Below are 19,069 nucleotides of genomic sequence, written 5' to 3' on the forward strand. Positions count from 1 at the left end.
CAATTATCAATTAGGCCGATTGTAAATTGATAAAAACAGACTGTTAAAACATGGATGTACATGTAGAAGAGTAAAAAGTCAAAATCCATATATTGTACATATACTGTGCATGCTGTAAACAACCAAATAGAAGAATAGACTATTCACCAAGAAACCAGGCTAACTCTTCTTCAGAATTCAGACCCCATGGAATCTTGGTGTTGAGTTCTAGAATATAATGAGACTCAAGTTGTCTAAGCTTGCGAATTCTGTCTCCCCCCCTGGTGTTTGCCGGTATACGATCAATTACAAAGAATTTCAACAAATTACGGTTGCTCTTGTGGAATTCTTCATAATGTCGTGCTATGGGGGAGAGTTTGTCCTTATTCTGAATCGCTCTCATGTGTTCTAACACACGTTTCTTGGCAGCAAACATAGTGCTCCCTACGTATCTCTTGACACACGGGCAATATAGTACATATACACAATAATCAGATAAACAAGTTAGATGTTTCTCAATGGGTTTGTCTACATCTGTGATAGGGTAATGGACTTTTTTTACATTTGAACTGAACTTGCAAGCTTTGCAAACCATGCAGGTGAAAAAGCCTTGAATATCAGTAGTTACAGTTCTTACATTGCTGACTTCATTATGACATAATTTTTCATGCAGGGAATTAGCCTTTCTGTAAGTTACATTAGGTGCATCCTTGACCACTTCGTCTAATGTAGATTCAGTTTTGAGGATGTCCCAATGTTTCTTGAGACATCTTTTGACTGCAAATGATCCTAAATTATAGGTTGTTAAGTATCTGACAACTTGATTGGTACTGTCGTCATGATTGTCTTTAGGGATCAGTAGATCAGCTTGTTTTAAATCTTTAACTTTCAAGCGGGCTTGAGTAATGTCATGTAATATGTATCCTCGCTCCAAGAATCTTTCCTGCATTACATTGCATTCATGTTCAAAATCAATATCAGAACTACAGTTCCTCCGAGCCCGGAGGAACTCACCAAAAGGAATACTCCTGATAAGAGCTTTAGGGTGTGCACTTTCAGCGTGCAGTAGCGTATTCCCAGATGTCTTTTTACGATACAGTTTGGAAGTCAGAGTACCATTGACTACCTGAATTTGCAAATCTAAGAATTCAATGCTGGACCTACTTAAAGTCCCTTCAAATTTCAAATTGACCTCATTGTTATTGAGATCAACAATGAACTCTTGTGCAAGGTCCTCACTTCCCTCCCAAATGATGAAAAGATCATCTATGTATCGTAGCCATGTTTTCACATGGCCACGATACAACTTGTGCAGTCCAGGCACCTGCTGCTCCCAGTACCCCATGAAAAGGTTAGCATAACTAGGAGCAAAGCAGGTGCCCATGGCCGTGCCCTGGGTTTGTCTGTAGAAAACGTCATTAAAGACAAAAAAGTTATTCTCCAAGCAGTACCTAATCATCTCCAACACCATGTCAGTGTGTTGCAGGAATGAGATGGAACGTGACATGAGGAAATGTTTACATGCTGTTATGCCATCTGAATGTTTGATGGCCGTGTAGAGACTACACACATCCAGTGTAATCAGCAGGTAGTTTTCTTGCCAGGTTACTTCCTTGATCTTTTTCAGAAAATCTCGACTGTCTTTCAGGTAGGATGGTAAACTTTCTACATGTCCTCGTAAGAAATAATCAATGTACTTGGATGTTTTTTCCAACAGGGAGCCTATAGATGACACAATAGGTCTCCCTGGAGGATTGGACATGTCCTTATGTAATTTGGGCAAAAGATATAATATAGCCACTTTAGGTGTACGGTTCAGTAGAAAGGAATATTCATTCCACTCCAAGATCCCTTGTGTGTGCCATGTCTTTAACATGTTGTGATACTGCGTATTAGCTTCATCAATCACAACTCTTTCTACAACCTCGTAACATTCTTTGACTTCTAGCTGTCGTAACCCTTCCTTCAGATAATCACATGTGTTGAGAACAACAACATTTCCTCCCTTATCCGATTGTCGAATCACAATATCCTTATCTGTTTGTAGGGATTTGATAGCTGCTCTTTCTTGTTTACTCAAATTATCATGGTGCCATTGATTTCTATGCCATTGATTTTTATTTTCCTTTCTAGCCAGTGCTTTCAAATCAGTGATCATGAGAGTTTCAAAAATGTCAATGCCACTCAGAGGCATGGTGGGATTGAAGTTGGATTTGGGGGCAAAATCATTCTCATAATTCAAATCTGTCTTAAAGCCCAAAGATTGGGCTGTAATGGGACTAGATTCGATAATATCTTCGCTCTCTAGTTCTTTTAAAGCAATTAAAGTGTTAACTTCATTGATAGTGTCTTTTACTGGAATGATCTTAGCAATGTGTTTTTGTGGTTGAATGTTCTTCACTTTTAATTTGTGCCATTTGTGTAAACGTAATTTCCTAGTGAAATGATATAAGTCAACCCTTTCCTTAGAATAAGAAAATGGGGCAGTGGGACAAAAGGACAGACCATACTGTAGTACATCATATTCACTACAATTCAACAAATGATTAGAAAGGTTTACCACATTTTTGCAGTTCATCATTTTTTGCTTTTTTGACCCCTTGTTTCCATTCCCATGGGGGTTATTGTGGTTCTTGCTCCATCCGCCACGTCTGATTTGGTTCCAGTTGTTGATTGTCCTCTTGCGCTTCTTCCTCTTCCTCTGCCTCGTCCTCTGTATCCCCTTCCTCTTCCCCGACCACGATCTTTTTGCCAATTCTGTTGATTCTGAGTTTGGTTCATTAGACGGAATTCCTCCCAAAAATTTACTGGTCTGGTTACAATTTTCTCAGTTGTTGTTCCGTCGTCCGAGATGTCGCTCTCACTAACATCACTTTTGTCACTTTCCTCTCTTTCACTGGTTGTAATTTTGTCTTCAACAGGAACATCCACCTCCTTGCTTTTAATATTGTCAAATTTGCGACCAAAAGTGAAGATCCTGCCTGATTGATAATCGATCTTGTCTCTGAGGAATTTCCGTTCTTTCTTGGCTATAATTTCTTCCTCATATTTTTCAAACCTTTTGTTGATCTCCTCGAGTTTGGAAGTGAACTTTTCTGGAGTATCTTCCTTCATTATTTCTTCCTTGAGATCAGAAATTGATTTCAACAATGATGCTCGCTCTTTCCAGGCATACTTAATTAGTATCGATAGCATTCTGTTGGAGCATTCCATTAAGTTGCTCGCCCATTCATTGGCAAGCTCAGGGTCTTGGTCCTCATATGATGGAGCAATGAGAATACGGAGACCTCTGGGGACTCTGCCCTCTTCTTGATATTTCTCCAGTGTTAACGCCTCCCACCACTTTGAAATCTCTTTCTTCATTAGTTTCTCCAACTTTTGGTATTTTTGACTTAAAGAAGTAGGCGTAGCTCCTATTTCCTGGGCAGGTAGCTTGTCACTACTTATTGTGAACATAGACTTCGCTCTCAGCCTTCTACGTGCATCCATATCCTCTTCCATTGTAGCTAGTTAATCAAACCGTGTTATTTAGAATTTCAAATGTAATTGTTAGCCTTGTCTAATTTAAGACCAACCTGAATGTGAGCACAGTCATTTTGGGAGCCCCGCCATAAATCGTAAGTCTAAGATAGACGTCGCTAGTGGAGGGGACGGTAGCGGTAGGAGCAATGATTGAGTATAGAAGGTCAATATACTCTCCAAAAAGCACAAGGGAGGGATCCGCTCATCCGCATGCGTAGGCTTAAAGAAAATAAGAAAATAATAAGGATTACTCACACAGAGGGTAACTCCTTTGGATCCTGGCGTGACCGTTGTTAATCGTCATACTCGTAATCCAAAATGCCGTCTGCGGTGAAAATTCAGAGATTCCCCTTGTCTTGGTGCATACCAATAAAGTTTACAAACCAATGCTCCATACTGCGGTCAACCGGTAAATCTTAATAAGTATCAAGCCACACTCTCAGAGATTGCCGGGACGCTTGCACCGCGGTGCCATCTCAGGGTCCGAGAATCCCTGTCACGAATACAGTTCCACAATGCAGCAAAGCATCAGATGCACTCCTTTCCCAAATGAATGTCCAAACACAGGCAAGGCTTCACGGTGATTTATTCAATAGAATATAAAGCCACTTTTACCCAACGCGTTGGATTAGGAGTTACCATTCAAACAATAAGTTGGTTATAATGATGTGCATGTGTGAGAGACTGAAGCTTCACAAATTTGAGATTGAACAGGATTAATCAGTGGGACATTAGACTTAGCTAGAGAGTAAAGCACTTCTATGAGAGACTGAATGCTGCACCCAGTATATCTGCAAGGTGTGGGTGCGAAGCACCTATAATTTACTCGTGCCAGTAAAGCTTAAACTTGAAAGGCCGAATGCTGCCTCCTATGTATTTGTAAGGCATGTGCGAGTGGCATTTACCTTTTACACGAGGCAAGACTGTGATTACTTCAAAGGTCTAATGCTGCAAGAATGTGTATGGGGGAAGGAAAGAAGGTACATTGAAATTCCCATACAACCCACAGCATTAGAAAACAATTCTGAGCCGATACCTATGTATTCTATGACTTTACCTAGAATACCTGAGTCACTCTTTCATAGAACTATGATGTGAGCTTCATTAGTCTGTTCCTTCAAAAGTATACTAATATTCTGATGGTCATTCACAATACACAACGAGGCACCACCACAAGCCATTTACTCAACTAGCTAATACCACCCACAGGTCATACCAGAACTCTGTTTTGGCACATTTTGAGAGGCAGCCCCTGCAGCTGGGCCATATGCAGCGAGTGAAAAGGTCTAGGAAATTCACTGAACTCACTTTTACTACTAAACAAGCAGTTAGGAGTGTTTTTTTGGTTCTTTTGTAACCACTGCACCCAAAGTAACACATATTCTAAAGCATCGCTGTAATAAAAGTTGTAAACTATTTAATTTTTATGTCTAACTACAACTTATGTTACATTCAGCGCATTTATATGGCACATTTTCACAGTTTGTGATGGTCCTAAAATGCTTCTGAATCTGCACACGCTAACATCTTGGCAAGGGCATTCTGCATTCTATAACAATAGTACTTCAGCCATTGTATACACTATATAAATACTTATAACTTACCATATAGCATTCCATACCAAGCAGTGGCAAAGTCAACAGGACTCGCCTATGCGGTATCTATTGGCTTTTTGAATGTTTTTGAGACATATTATACAGCAGCGCTAGCTTCAGTGCAGCATAACAATTTTTTGAAAAAAGTACTATAATGTGGTCAACGCTGGTTGAGTCATACAGATTTTTTTGATGTTACTTACAGCCATTTACAACAAAGCTAAAAAACATTAGCAAAACCAATAAATCCCACATAGGTAAGACCTACTGGCTTTGCCAATGCTTTTTTTTTCATAAGCTCTGATGTCTTAAATGTGTAAAACTAATTAAGCACTGTAATATTATCTGGAAAAGCAATCTTCTGTGGCCTTCAGCAGAAGACAATACATTCACTGAGAATACACTGCTGGCAAGTGGCCAAACTATGAAGCTGTATAGTCCCACTCGAAGGCTCAAAACCAGCTGAATTCTTATTAGGGCCCACTGGTGCTTTAACACCAATACCAATGTATAAGGTCTACAGGGTATTGTAACTACTGCTGGTGGATGGATAAATCAAGCAGAGCTAGAGACAGTTCACGTTGGAGAAGGTGGCCTTAAAAGCAATGGCCAAACACTCTTAGATAATCAATTTACAGCATTGGTCTAAGCGAAACATTTGCACAGAAACAGGTCACTGTGCGAATGTCTATTAATTACTTCTAGAAGCCAAGATTAGGATTTGTGAACTAGTATAAAATGAATCATCACATTCAGCACAACAGGGATTAAGTTGATACACTGGTATCATTCTGTACAAAACGAGTGGATTGGAACTACTGTGAGGTTAGGCATAAGCCTATCAACGGGTAATCTGAGATGGCTAGATGAATCAATTGTGTTGTGCCCAAGTTCAAACTCCAAACCCTTCTGACTCACAGCAATGTCACACTCCAGAGATATGCTGCTGTCACACAAATACCCATGAACATCTCCTGACATTCGGCTACTAAAACACAGCCTGCAACTCATCCAGACCTGGACCTCCAGAACCTCAACTCCACAAATACTGAATTCCTTCTATTCACTGGCAAGAAGTAACTAGTAAACACCTAGCTCACTATCAACCATTGCTAAATCACTTGGATTCATATGCAAAACAATTATTATCCTCAAAGAACACAACACCAAGCAGCCCATTATGGATTGCAGCAACTCTCCCTCCTGCAAAAAGTGAAACCTTTCCTACTTAAAGCAACTTCACAGCGGTCGCCAAACATTCATATTTCCATGTCTCTGTGGAGGCAGTACCCTTCTCTACAGCCTCCCTGACTCCACATTACATGCCTTTATGATTTAGAGAAATTCGACCATAACACTTCCAACCTAATGGAACTTTGTTGACTTTTCAAGTCTGTGACAATCTTCAAGACCATCTGCATAACTCTGAAAGTCATCAGGATAGGCACCACTACCCATCTACTCAACAAACTAACCAAATCTGATGGCTCATGAAACACCAGCAGCCAGTGTTACACTAACACCGGATGTACCCAAATAATTGCCCAACGGGCCAGGATATAGCAACAATAAACCATACAATACCACTGGAGCATCAATTTTAAAAACAATGGATTACACCTCCAAATATTAAATGCATCTAAACCAAAAAGATAATATTGCAATGTTTTATATAGTTATATCATACCTTTCAAACAGTAATTGTCTAAATTAGAACCAGCATATTGGACTATTTGGGGTTATTACAACATATAAAATGGGAAAGAAAAGCACATTTTCGTGGTCATTAAAAAACTTACATTTTGATAAATCTTACAGCTAACAATAGAATAACAACACACATTAAAAACGCCAGCGGAGTTTGTGAAGTTTTCCCAACTCCGCGTGCTGCTGGGAGCGCGGAGTTCAGGGTTAGCCCCTGCCACCCACTCCTAAAAGCAATCCTATCCCCTGTAATTTGAACTATTAGTAGCAGTCTTTACAGCCTCTGCTTTCTAGTGGCAAGGGGAATTTACTTACAGTCCCCTGCGATAGGGCCCACTGTATGGCTGGAGCCTGGAAGCTGCCGAAAGCCAATTACTACCTAATTCATCACCTCCCATAATGGGCTGAAAGTCAATAGCACATAAATGCAGCGTTCATTATTTGAGAGTGCCGTCCCCTCTCCCAATACCTCACCTCTCATCCCTGACCCCACCTACTCTTGTTCTCGCATTCTTTTCTCCATCCCAGAAGGAGACGGAAGGGGAGGAAAGAAGGCAGTGGGAACAGGGATGAGAGGCTCCGACGTGAAAGTGGCGGTGCAGCTCCATTCCATGATGAACAAGCAAAGTGACGCGAGGCGTGGGGTCAGGCAGCAGCACGCACACCTGGTTTAAAATTCTAATTGGAGGAAACATCTTCTATTTGTCCTGAAAAGCATCATGACCGTGAAATCGTTGGATGAATGCATGTAACAGGATTGACCAGAAAGTACTCTCCATTCAATGGCTTTAAGAGCTCTCAGATGCACGTATTGTGGTTTTTGATGGGATAAAGAAATGTTTGCTCCTTGGTTACCAGTGAAGCCAGAATGTTCGCCTGTAGTGTCCTCCTTCCTTGGAGGCTGTAATAAAGAAGCTGGAGCGATGTAGTTAAATTAACTTCAGGTTTTAATGGACAACCCCATACACGTCTGGTCAGTCCAGCAGCTCCTGATGAAACTGACCGGTAAAGACCATTTAACAGTAAGATAGAATATAGAATGTAGGGGAAAACCAATGGGAACAGAGGTGCAGTGATACATCATAATACCTGCTCTTGTGCAGATGATTCACGTGCCAGTTACTGTCACGCGCCATCAGAGTGGCATGGCGACAACTGTGATACAACTCATCTTCTTCTCTTAAAACATTGCATAAAAGTGAGTTGTAATTAATATACAAAGTCACTGAATTTGTTGGGGTTTGATAATGAGTCTACCAAATCTTCCAGTGATAACATGACTGTCACCTGCAGCATCTGAATCAGAGTGTGAATCGATTTCACCCCTAAGATCGGACGAGTGATGCTCAGTAGGCTCATAAGAAGATGGGACTTCATCAACATTTGAGGCATTATTTTTACAAAACAAATCATTACCTGAATTCAAGGAACTGGGTACATTTTCTGGCTCATCAAAATCAACCCATAAATCATTGTTAATTCTGTCCTTATATTGTTGATTGAGCAACTATTGCTTACTATCCACAGTGCATTTTGCTAATCTGTTCAAATGCCAAACTTTGCCATTGCTGAGTTTAGCAACATTGGTATACAACTTGCAAATGCGAAGGGGGTTTGTGAATTTACTTTCTTAACTTTTTTTTCTAGACGTACTTTAACAAAATCACCACATTTAAATGAATGTCCTTTTACTCCATGTCTATTATCATACCATTCCTTATAACACATTTATCCTTTCGCTATATTTTTTCTGATGGTTTCAGGTGACCATTCAATATGTTTTGACGTAGGCATCCACTCTAGGTCCTGGCTAATGAGTGGTCTACTTCTCATGAGAACAAATGGAGATTAATTTGTGCTGGAACAGGGATGTTATTCTGTACGTCCATATGAGCTTAAAAATCTCTTCTTCCCAATTGATTTTGCTAGTTCTGGATAGTTGTATGTTTCCTTTTATGACTGTTGAAGAGTTCCACTAGTCCATTTCCTTCTGGATGACAAAGTGAAGTGGTGTTGTGAGCTATACAATTCCTTTCAAGGATCGATTTGAATGCATCTGATGTAAATGCATTAGGAACAATTTTGATCTCAGGCCATTTTGAAAAATGATCCATGAAAACTAGTATGTATTTGATGACACCATCGTGACCTTCAATAGGTCCAGTTATGTCCATGCCTATTCTTTCCCAAGGCATACTGGGACATTCTATAGGATTTAAAGGAACTTTAAAAACCTTGAGAATTTGGTCATTGCAGTTGATGCAGTCTCTAATCAAGACTTTAATTTTCTTGAAAATTCCAGGCCACCAATAGTTACTTTTAACTCTGTTTGGTTTTAGAAATTCCAAGGTGACCAATGTGACCTCGCGCTGGTTTACTTTACTCCTTTGAATTGCGGTTGCACACGTGGAGATAAGCTCTTGTGCGACTCACCTCTGATGTAGGACTTCGAACGTCATAATTTCAACGCACCACTCTTTGACTACACATCTCTCCCTCAGTATACTGGCGCAATACAAATCTCGATGCTGAGTGTCCACAGATTTTTAAAAAAACAACAAAAAAGGGTTTAGGCTCCAATCAGTAAGGCTGATCCCTGTACAACCTAAAACACCACCACAATGCCAATACTGATATTCAATTCTCTAGTTTCTAACACAGATGGCACAAGATTCCTCTACAGATGCTCTTTCGCATACGCCGCCTCCAGGACCATCCACACGTCAATCACCGACACGTTTGGCTATCTAGGACGGATCGAAGTTATATTTTCGCAGCACTGGATCCGAAGAGACGGTGAGTACGCGGTCAATCATATGAAATTCGCAGGATACACATTACGTTTGACGTGAATAGGCTTGTCTCCTCGTTGCTAATTTGTAATAAAGAAGCTGGAGCGATGTAGTTAAATTTACTTTAGGTTTAAATGTACAACTCCATACACGTCTGGTTAGTTCTGCAGTTCCTGGTGAAACTGACCGATAACAACCGTTTAACGGTAAGATAGAATATGGAATGTGGGGGAAAACCAATAGGAACAGAGGTGGAGTGATACATCATAATACCTGCTCTCGTGCAGGTGATTCATGTGCCAGTTACTGTCACACGCCATCAGAGTGGCATGGCACGTGGCAACAACCGTGATACAACAGAGGCCTCATTACTTTAGTGCAAGAAGGCCGAACGGTGGCAATTGAAAGATCTCGGTAACTGGGTCCGTGAAGTGAGGAAATCTCTAGACCACAGCGGTCTTAGAGCTTTGAACACACATTTTTTTAGCTTCCGTGACACTGTTCGGCCTGAATGCCTCAGGGCCCGCGTCTTGTCCAGCAGCCCACACACATTCTCCTTCAGAATTCTGAAATGGAACTAGAATGTTAACATTACTGAGGTAATATGCGAGTCATGAGTACCATGTTGCATGTTAGTAACCTATTGCCTCCTGTGACTAGGGGGAGCAGAACTTTGCGGAATTCCACAGAATTTTGATGCAACTCCACGGAATTCCACGTAGTGCAACTCGGTGAACTCTGCCCACCCTTACATAATACACAGTGTTTTCTTTGAAAGGAACACCCTATACAAGGAACACAATGAGATCCCTTGATATGTCTTTGGCTCATAGACCAAATACACTTGAATATTTTCGATGGTCAGGCACCTTGTAGTCAATATTTCGGTCCAGTTCAATTAGACTGTTAGGACCATCATCAGAACATATTGAGAGTTGGGGCCTTCTTCTATTACTGTTGCCACACACTGTAATGAAAGCAATATTCCAAAAAGATCAACACATAACAAATATCACTCAGTTGTAAGGTACATGTTGTAAACAAGTGTTATAAATCAACATTACATGAACACACAAATAATAAAGCAAGTGGTATAAACCAGCATCACAGGATAACTCAAATAAGACAATCACAATTGTGCTACATATTAAGCACTCAATCACTTCAGTTCACAAAAGGAGGGGGGGCACATCAGGATCTTGGTGGATTCTTACATCCAATCACCATGTAGTGTATGCAACCCTAAACAAAATAGTGTTGGATTGATTTAATCCAGTTTGTAAAGTCAGTTTCACAGAATCAAAACAACACAAACAGCCAGAACATCTCTGGACTGAAAACTTAGAATTGCAACAAAGGAAAAGACAGGCAGCAGGTGTAAGCATCTAGGCTCAATATCATCAATATCATAAAAGCCTCAACCCACCTTCATTCAGAAATTAGCAGGTGACAATCATCATCAAATAGCATTGCATCTCAGTGCCTTATGTAGCTCCATAACCAATCATTTCCGCAGCCTCAGTACCTTTTAACTCTGTAAATGATCCTGGATCATACTCCATGCTACTGGCATTGTTAAGTCCCCTGTTGCCTCAGCTAGGTAGGCCTTTATAAATGCACACCTAACAGAGTTGAAAATAACAGTTGAGGAAATGGGACTGTCAGACTCAAATAACTAAAGAGATATGAGATCATCTCAGTGGAACATTGGAGAATCCTTACTGTGATTGGGGTCAGTGAAGTCACTGGGGATCCCATCTAGGAAATCTTCGGAAATCATCAAGGGCATAAAATAATTACTCATTCAGTGCTGCTCGCTCTTTTGTACATCGATTGATCATGATTTAGAAAATCAGAAATTTATAAACATAACACTATATAGTCCTACTAATTTTTGGCTTAAGACACACAGACATTAGCACACTATAAATAATGGTAATTTGATGTAGCTGCACAGTACCTGAGAGAGTCTGGAGGTGGTCTGAAGACTGCCATAATCAGCTGGATTACTGCCAAGGCCATGACGATACAGCCAATGTACGGATGATAACCAGCTCCCTGCAAGTATTACAGCAAGACAGTTCAAATTATCTCAAAGACAATATTAATTAAAATTCATGAATTATGGGTAAACATTTTTTTTACTGCAGACACAAATAAATGAATTCACAAAAAAAGAAATATTAGATTTTGAGATGACAATTTTCATTCAAGGTTCAAATTATACAAAGGTCTACCTGGTAATAGCACAGGCTTGTTACTGACGGACTCTCTGTGCGGTCTTCAAAATGATGAAAGGTGAAGCTGTGAGAACATTGACGAGAGACCAAACTGGACAGCAATCAGGTCTTTATTGGCTTCCTGAAACATCTTTTTATTCTGGATTGCCCAAAGACAGGATTGATAGGCATTTCACAGCTGAGATGGTGGAGCATTTAAGCACCTAACACCCATGCAGATTTATTTGGTATGCAAGTCATTGGCAATTGAACTATGCAGGAAAAGGGGAAACACTTCCTCCTGGTAAATGCAACATTCAGAAGGAAAGATCAAAGAGAGCACCCAAAATGTAATGCCAGCGGCGTGCAAGTGTTGAAATATATTATATGCAAACTCTAAAGTAATCAATTAAGACAAAATAATGGCTCTCGATTTGGAGGAAAAGATTATGCGAGCCATGGGAATGATGCTTGACCAGTGTGGAGTTCAGAGAAAGTGGTATCTTCCTTAAGGTTGCTAATGCAGCCAAAATCGACTACAGAATTCTACTATAATGCCTGACCTAGCCAGGTGGGAGACCATGTATATCTTATTAACCTAGTTCAAGAAGGAAGATTAGTGACACAGGTCAGAAAACCAACTGTATTTACAATAAGCCATGCTAATCAGCTTTATACATGCTTGTAAAATGTACAGATTGTAGCTAAAGGTTTAATAGGGCCACAGGCAAAATTCCCAGAAACCTAGCAGTTGTAATGGATAACTAGACACCCTCTGTTCTAAGAGCAGGTCAACTAAGTTTGGGATCAATAATTGAACTTCAGTTACTGGATGCATCAGCTTCAGAAACCAGCAAAAACTCATTTAAATGAGTTCTACAAAGAGTATGAATGATCTCCCCTCCAAAAGGATTTTGTTAATCGGAAAACATGAAGGGAAAGCAAATCATAAAAGACCAGAGTATACCAATACAACATAAAGGTGCCCAAATAAGAATGGGGAAAACAAATGAACTATCACTCAAAGGAACACTAAACATCACTCTGAGGCAACAGCTCCTACCTCTACAATATGTTGTACGCGCTGTGCTCGTGCCCAGCCATCTTCTGGACTTTTAGCTGATCCAGAATTACAGGCTTATCGCCTTGCCTCCTAGTAAGCGATGCCACACCTAAAGAAGACTTTGAATTGGATTGGGCAAAGACTACAAAGAAAATCTGTTTTGCTGTTCTGCTCCACTTGCTTGCAGCTCCCTGCCATTTTACCTACAAACACCCTTTGTGGGGTTGTGGCTGGCACTTCACCACACCACTGAGCTCGGGGAGCTAAGAGGGCGGGTGTGTGGCAAGGTGCTCATAACGGTGCAAGGGAAGTGCAGGATACTTGAGCACTTAAGTGTTGCCATTAGTGCTACTGAGGGGACAAGCCAGAGTAAGTGGGCTTCAGAAAAATGCAAGAATCATCTTACAGACTCAGTAGATTATATGGAAAATGATTTCTTGATCACAATAGAGATTTGAAAGGTTACAATGGACCAAAGGGTAGAGGCAGCGGCAGTACACTGAGGTACATGGAGGAAGAAGGTTAAGTAAACTTGAAGTGATTTGCTCCCCAGAGCAGAGGCCCTGATAAAGAGTACCTGGTGGTTCTGCAATAAGCGTTTTGCTCACAAATATGGAGATGTGGGATGCCAGTCATGAGGAATAGACGCAAGGGGGAATGAAGGAGCCTAGAGGGAGAGGAAGTTGGAAAGAAGCAGCAGACTATAGGACAAACAAGGGAGATAAAAGTTGGCAAACCTCCCAAGCATCTATTAACTAGCCCCAAGTGGTGGTGGGCCTATACAAAATCGTAAACTCGCTGTAGACCTAGCAACTTCAATATGGGAATGTGTAGGGAAACACTTCAAGAAAAACAAAGGGGACTTGTAAGTGATCAGCTCCACTCAACAAATGGAGCAAGTAGCCTTTCAACAATATCCCCCAATTCATACAGGTGAAGAGGACACACTAAATCTATCTTCAGATTCATTTTGAAACCACCAAAATCTTCGTTTATTCTCTTCTCCCGGTTTCCCACAGATAATGCAGAAAAGCCCTCGAACAAGACCTAACTAATCAAAGGGCAGGGAAGAAGGGAGCTAACTCACTGCCTCTGCTAACAAAATGGGGCCCCAAGACTCGAAGATAGTGGAAATTCCAATATTATACAAGCACAAACATTAGCATGTACCCCTACAAGTATCCCAAAACTTAAATCCTCTATACTCTTTCCCTCAAGGAAATGCTCCTCCTTATGCAAAAACCTTTCGAGGGAATTCTAAAAAGCAGTGGTAGTAACCAATTACGGTATGAAAACGCAGATCACCCTCCTACTAAAAAGCACTGCCAAAGATATTAGTTTCATTTATTCAAACATGCCAGTGTTAGCTAGATCTGGTCACCCTAAAAAAACGGAAAAGAAACAAGGGACTGTAAAGTGATGGGAAAAATAGCGGCAACCCCCTTCAGTTTTCATCTCTGTGGAAAATTGTCCTGCAGTGTGAACCACAAAAAGTCACTAAATTAACCTGTGCTTAACCCTGGGTAGCCTGGCACAAAAAGCAGTCAGGCTTAACTTAGAGGCGAAGTGTAAAGTATTTATGGAGCACACAATCAGTAATAAAGTGAAAACAGAACACAAGAAAAATGACAAACCAATTAAAAAAAAAAATAGAGTATATTTTAATAATTATATGACACCAAAATGAGAGATTTCCAATCAGGAGCACAAATATCACCTAAAAGCACAAAACAGCAACCATAAACTTCTAGTCACGTCATACTGGGTCAAAGTCGAAAATTCAGGACTACTGCAATGGAGCGAGGTTCGGATACAAGCAGTGACCTGGCCTGGTCAGCGCTTACCTACAGAGTTACAAACACTTCTGAAGAAAAATGTCAGAGAAAGTAAAGTTTAGCAGGGCAAGGCTGAGAAGTGTCTGAGGAGGGAGCGGCATTCTGGGATGGCCTTGAGTCAAAGCCGCGGTGAGGTGCTGACTTATTTGACGAAATGGAAGTCGAAAACTCCCGCAGGACGAGGCAGAAGGCTGTAGGCGAGGACAGTTCCATGTGGTTGGATACCGATTTAGCAAAGGACCGCTGAAACAGATTTGCTGCTGCAGAGAAGAAGGAAGCAGGTGAAGCAGCAAAGTCAATCTGACCAGCGACACATCTCGGGCGGATAGGCAAGCAGGTCGGTCCCAGCCCCCTCCTGTTCTCAGAGCACTTTTTGGCCAAATTTTGTCAAAGTCCTCAGTTTTGGAAAATGGGCATCTGGGCACCTTTAGCACCACAACCAACGGTCCAGGTTTGATGGGACACCACTTGGGGGTTCAGGTCTCATTCAAACTGGGTCCAGGTGTGGGTTCAAGATGGTGGGTTCCTTTTATGTCCCAGTGGCTCTGAACCAGTGGCCAACGAAATAGCCGTTGGTGTCACTTCTGGTAATTCAGGGTTCAGGTGTAGATGCAGGGCTCAACGGCATGGCTCACCTCTGAAGGTTCAATGCAGGCTTAAAGTAGCAAAGCTGTCTTTCCAGGTACAGCAGCAGCTTAGAGTGCACAGCAGGCAGACCTTCACATCCTTCCACAGGTCCAGCAGTGAACTGAAGAGTGGGTCTGACAGTCCTATTTTTATACCCTGGTGCCCTTCTTCTAGAAGGTGGGAGAAGCTTCTGGAAATGTTTTTTGAAGTGCATAGAATTGCCCTGATTCTAAGCTATCTGCAGTGACAATACAGGGTTATTAAGCCCTTTAGGTGAAGGCAGAGCACAAACTATTCAGATGCGAGACTGCTCAGCTCCGCTCACCCACCATCTTACCAGCAGATGGACCATTCAGGCACATCCAATCCCTCTAATGTGGGACTTTCTGTGAGGAATTCACAAAGTCCAATTGTCAGGAACACCCAGTCATGTGACCTAGGACAGCCTGCAGACACAAAGAGGCTTAAAGTGGCATTGTCAAAATTGTAATGGTAAATCTGACTTTACCATTAAAAAGGATTTAGCAATACATTTCCATAGGTACAAACATGACATGTTTCCCTCTTCTCAATTAGGAATTTCATCTTATTAAATGTAATCAGGAATTCCCAAAGTTATCCTATGAAAGGGATAGGCCTCACAGTAGTGTAAAACAAATGTGGTCGTTTTCAGTGCCAGGACTTGTAAAACAAATGTACATGTGCAGCCTTTTAATTACACAGCACCCTGCCCTATGGAGTGCATAGGGCCTAACCTAGAGGTGATTAAAAGGGGAGTTTAAGGCTTGGCAAGGGAGTTTAATTGTAAAGTTGACATGTCAGTGTAACATTGCATTCGGGATGCAATGGCAGGCCTGGGACATGCTTTTATGGTGCTACTTGAGTGGATAGCACAATCAAAGCTGCAGGTCCACTAGTACCATTTAATTTACAGGCCCTCAGTATATGGTATACCATTCTACAAGGTACTCTTAAGTGAATTAAATAGGTCAATTGGATATATGCCAATTAAATCAGGTTTAGGGGAGTGAGTACAAGAAATTTGTTTGGGGAGCCCTGCAGAGGACCAAAGTCCTAATGTTGGTAAAAAAGAATAGGTGATCCTATTTTTTATGGGAGATGACCTCTGTTTGTTAGTAGATGTCTCAGGCCTTGTATGGAGTGGAGGGCAACCCCGAAAGGTAGTCTTAAGAGGGTCAGTGCAATGCTTAAGAAAAGAGGAATAGTGAATATAAGGGAAAACATTTCAAGCTACCCCTCGCCCCCCTTAGTGCCCACTATTTCAGGAAAAGAAAGAAGATAAGGCCAGCAAGCGAAGGATACTATCAAGGGGAAAGGTGTTAAGAAAACTTCAATAGCCCCTAGTAAAGAAGCAACAAAGGGGAAGTCCAATCAGGTAAAGAAGAAGAGGGGGCGTCAAGAAAGTAGCATAGTGATTTGCTTGCTTCAAGTAACATCAAAAATGAACCTTCTCATAAAAAGCCTCAATGGAACAATCACGGGGTACAAAGTTAAACCTCAAAGCAGCTGAAAATAATTTAGCCCTTTTTTTAGCATTATGAAAAAGGGGAAAAACCAAGAAAATTGAACCCTCTAAATAGATTACATCTCCTACAAGCCTTTAAAAGTTGCACTTGGCTTTCAACGTGCACTTAAACCCCTTACAAAAAGACCAGGTCAAGTTAGACATTCTTGTGGCCTATAATAACCCTCAGGCTGTATTTCCAAATTGTGTTGTATCTAGATTTGCAAGGAGGATCCAAATGATTTTTTAGTTGACTGGGGTTTTGTCTGCCTCAATGAATGCTATGGGGTGGACATCCCTGCATGAAAAACATTGCTGCAAAGAAATTTGGAAGATCCAATCGATTATATATTTATTCACCCTTGGTATTTTGGGTTGTGTAATAATTTTCAGGTTCTAATTTTAAATGGGAGGAATCACTGGCCTCTAGCACATTTAGCCTACATGCAAGCTGAGAGAGTCTAGTTAGTAGCGACATTGATCAAGGCGATATTTCGTGCCATTCAGCCAAGATAAAGAAAGTAAGAACCTGCTTGATAGTGACACAGAATAATCAACATATTATTGGATTTTAAAAAAAACGCACCAACTCACAAATGCCTGATTTGGAATAATGATCAGTGCAGGGCTTTAAAAAAATGAGGTAGCATATTAAAAGAAACTGATAAACACCAAATGACAATTGACATAAGGCAATTTGTGAAACTAGATCGCAATATGTCTTTAATATCCAACTGGGGAGCAACAATAGTTGTGTTGGCCACAAAAGATATTAAGAAATTCAGGGAAGTGCTCTAAAAAGGAAGGGACAACGTAAGGCTTTCACTTCACTGTGTGGTCCCAAAAGAAGATTAAGTAAGATTTTTGATCACGATATATGCAGATACAATTAGGCCTTCCCAGAGCGGGTGGTTTAGGCCAGACAAATAATTTTTATCACTCATGCCTGAAAATGGGATAATAAAGGTAATATCATTAAAGTTCACAAGGGTGGCAGGATCAGATTACCTGCATGCAATTATTACAAACTCCATATAGACTGGTGGTTCAGATTGTTTGCTGAAGTATTTAAAACAATAACTTATACCTGTTTTTCTCCCTAGCTAGAAAGGAGCTATACAATTAAACCAAATCTGGAAATAAAAAAATCCAGCGGACTCTAAAAATGATAATGTAATTAGCCAACTAGATGTAGGCTCTAAAATATATGCAAAGTTAATACTGCTATATGTGAGCAACTAGATTGATCATGATGCCAGCTGACCAGGGATGGTTTAAAGAGAGGCTCATTGCTACAGGTTGTGGGCCAGCAGTCAGAAATCTATGAAAACTCAAGGCAGAGAGCTATTTCCGCTCTGCCTTCTATTTCGACAACTGTGTAATTCTTTGGAATAAACTATAACATGTAAATATTCCAATAATTCTTTTAGCTGTGCTGATGGAATTAAACCATGGGAACTAAGCGAAAGTGGAGTTAGAGAAAAATGGAGCATTATCTCGAAAAGTGTTAGAGTGAGTGAATGGCTTAAGGAAAGGGCATGTATTATCACCTACCTTGCTTACTCTATCTTGCTGACCTCTCCCAGATTTTACAAAGCAGACACTACCCAAAGATCTTGGGGAGGGGCTACAAACCATGCTTACTATATGCAGACATGGTTTATAGTTTAATAGACTACGGTCAAAATAAAGGTATGCATTTGCTACTACTGAAAAAACCAGCCTCCATGCTGCAGGATACTGCCAAATGCACTGTCTGCAGTTATATGCCCCAACTTAGATCCCAGACCTTCAGTTTGATGTGTGTGAGATTAAGCTGCAAAGAGTAAATACTTAATTGGTCATATAAGTGAAACATGGCTATTGTGCTGTATAGGCTGCATTGTTTTGTATGGAAGAAAACTTGGCCGATTCCCACTAACCAATAGTAGGAAACAAGTGCATTCAAACATATTTATGTGAAGGTTGCTGTGCACCTTCCAGAAACAAACAGCAAAACCACAACCTCATTTTGAACAGTTAGTGGTAAGGGGCTACCAAAGGGTTTGTAAGGGTGATGATAATTTGCAGAGGTTCCTCATCTGAACATTCTGAAAGATCACAATTGCAGCACATCATGGGTGATACCCCTGGCCTTAGTGAGCCATAAGAAGACATTGTATCCAAAGCATCCTGATGTCAGTGAACAAAATACCTTGAACATGAGAG

General features: G+C 40.8%; 1 protein-coding gene across 7 annotated transcripts in view; it reads right to left on the bottom strand.

Moving 5' to 3' along the window:
* The window catches only part of FRRS1 (ferric chelate reductase 1), a 216,090-nt gene that overhangs the window by 34,352 nt on the left and 162,669 nt on the right, over positions 1-19,069 (bottom strand). For all 7 annotated transcript variants that reach the window (XM_085601864.1, XM_085601865.1, XM_085601870.1 and 4 more), the window contains one exon: positions 11,553-11,650. In XM_085601864.1, the coding sequence (XP_085457990.1) occupies positions 11,553-11,650 (98 nt within the window). The remainder of the gene's footprint in view (positions 1-11,552; positions 11,651-19,069) is intronic.

The sequence above is a fragment of the Triturus cristatus genome, chromosome 4_2, assembly GCF_964204655.1.
Source record: "Triturus cristatus chromosome 4_2, aTriCri1.1, whole genome shotgun sequence".
Taxonomy (NCBI): domain Eukaryota; kingdom Metazoa; phylum Chordata; class Amphibia; order Caudata; family Salamandridae; genus Triturus; species Triturus cristatus.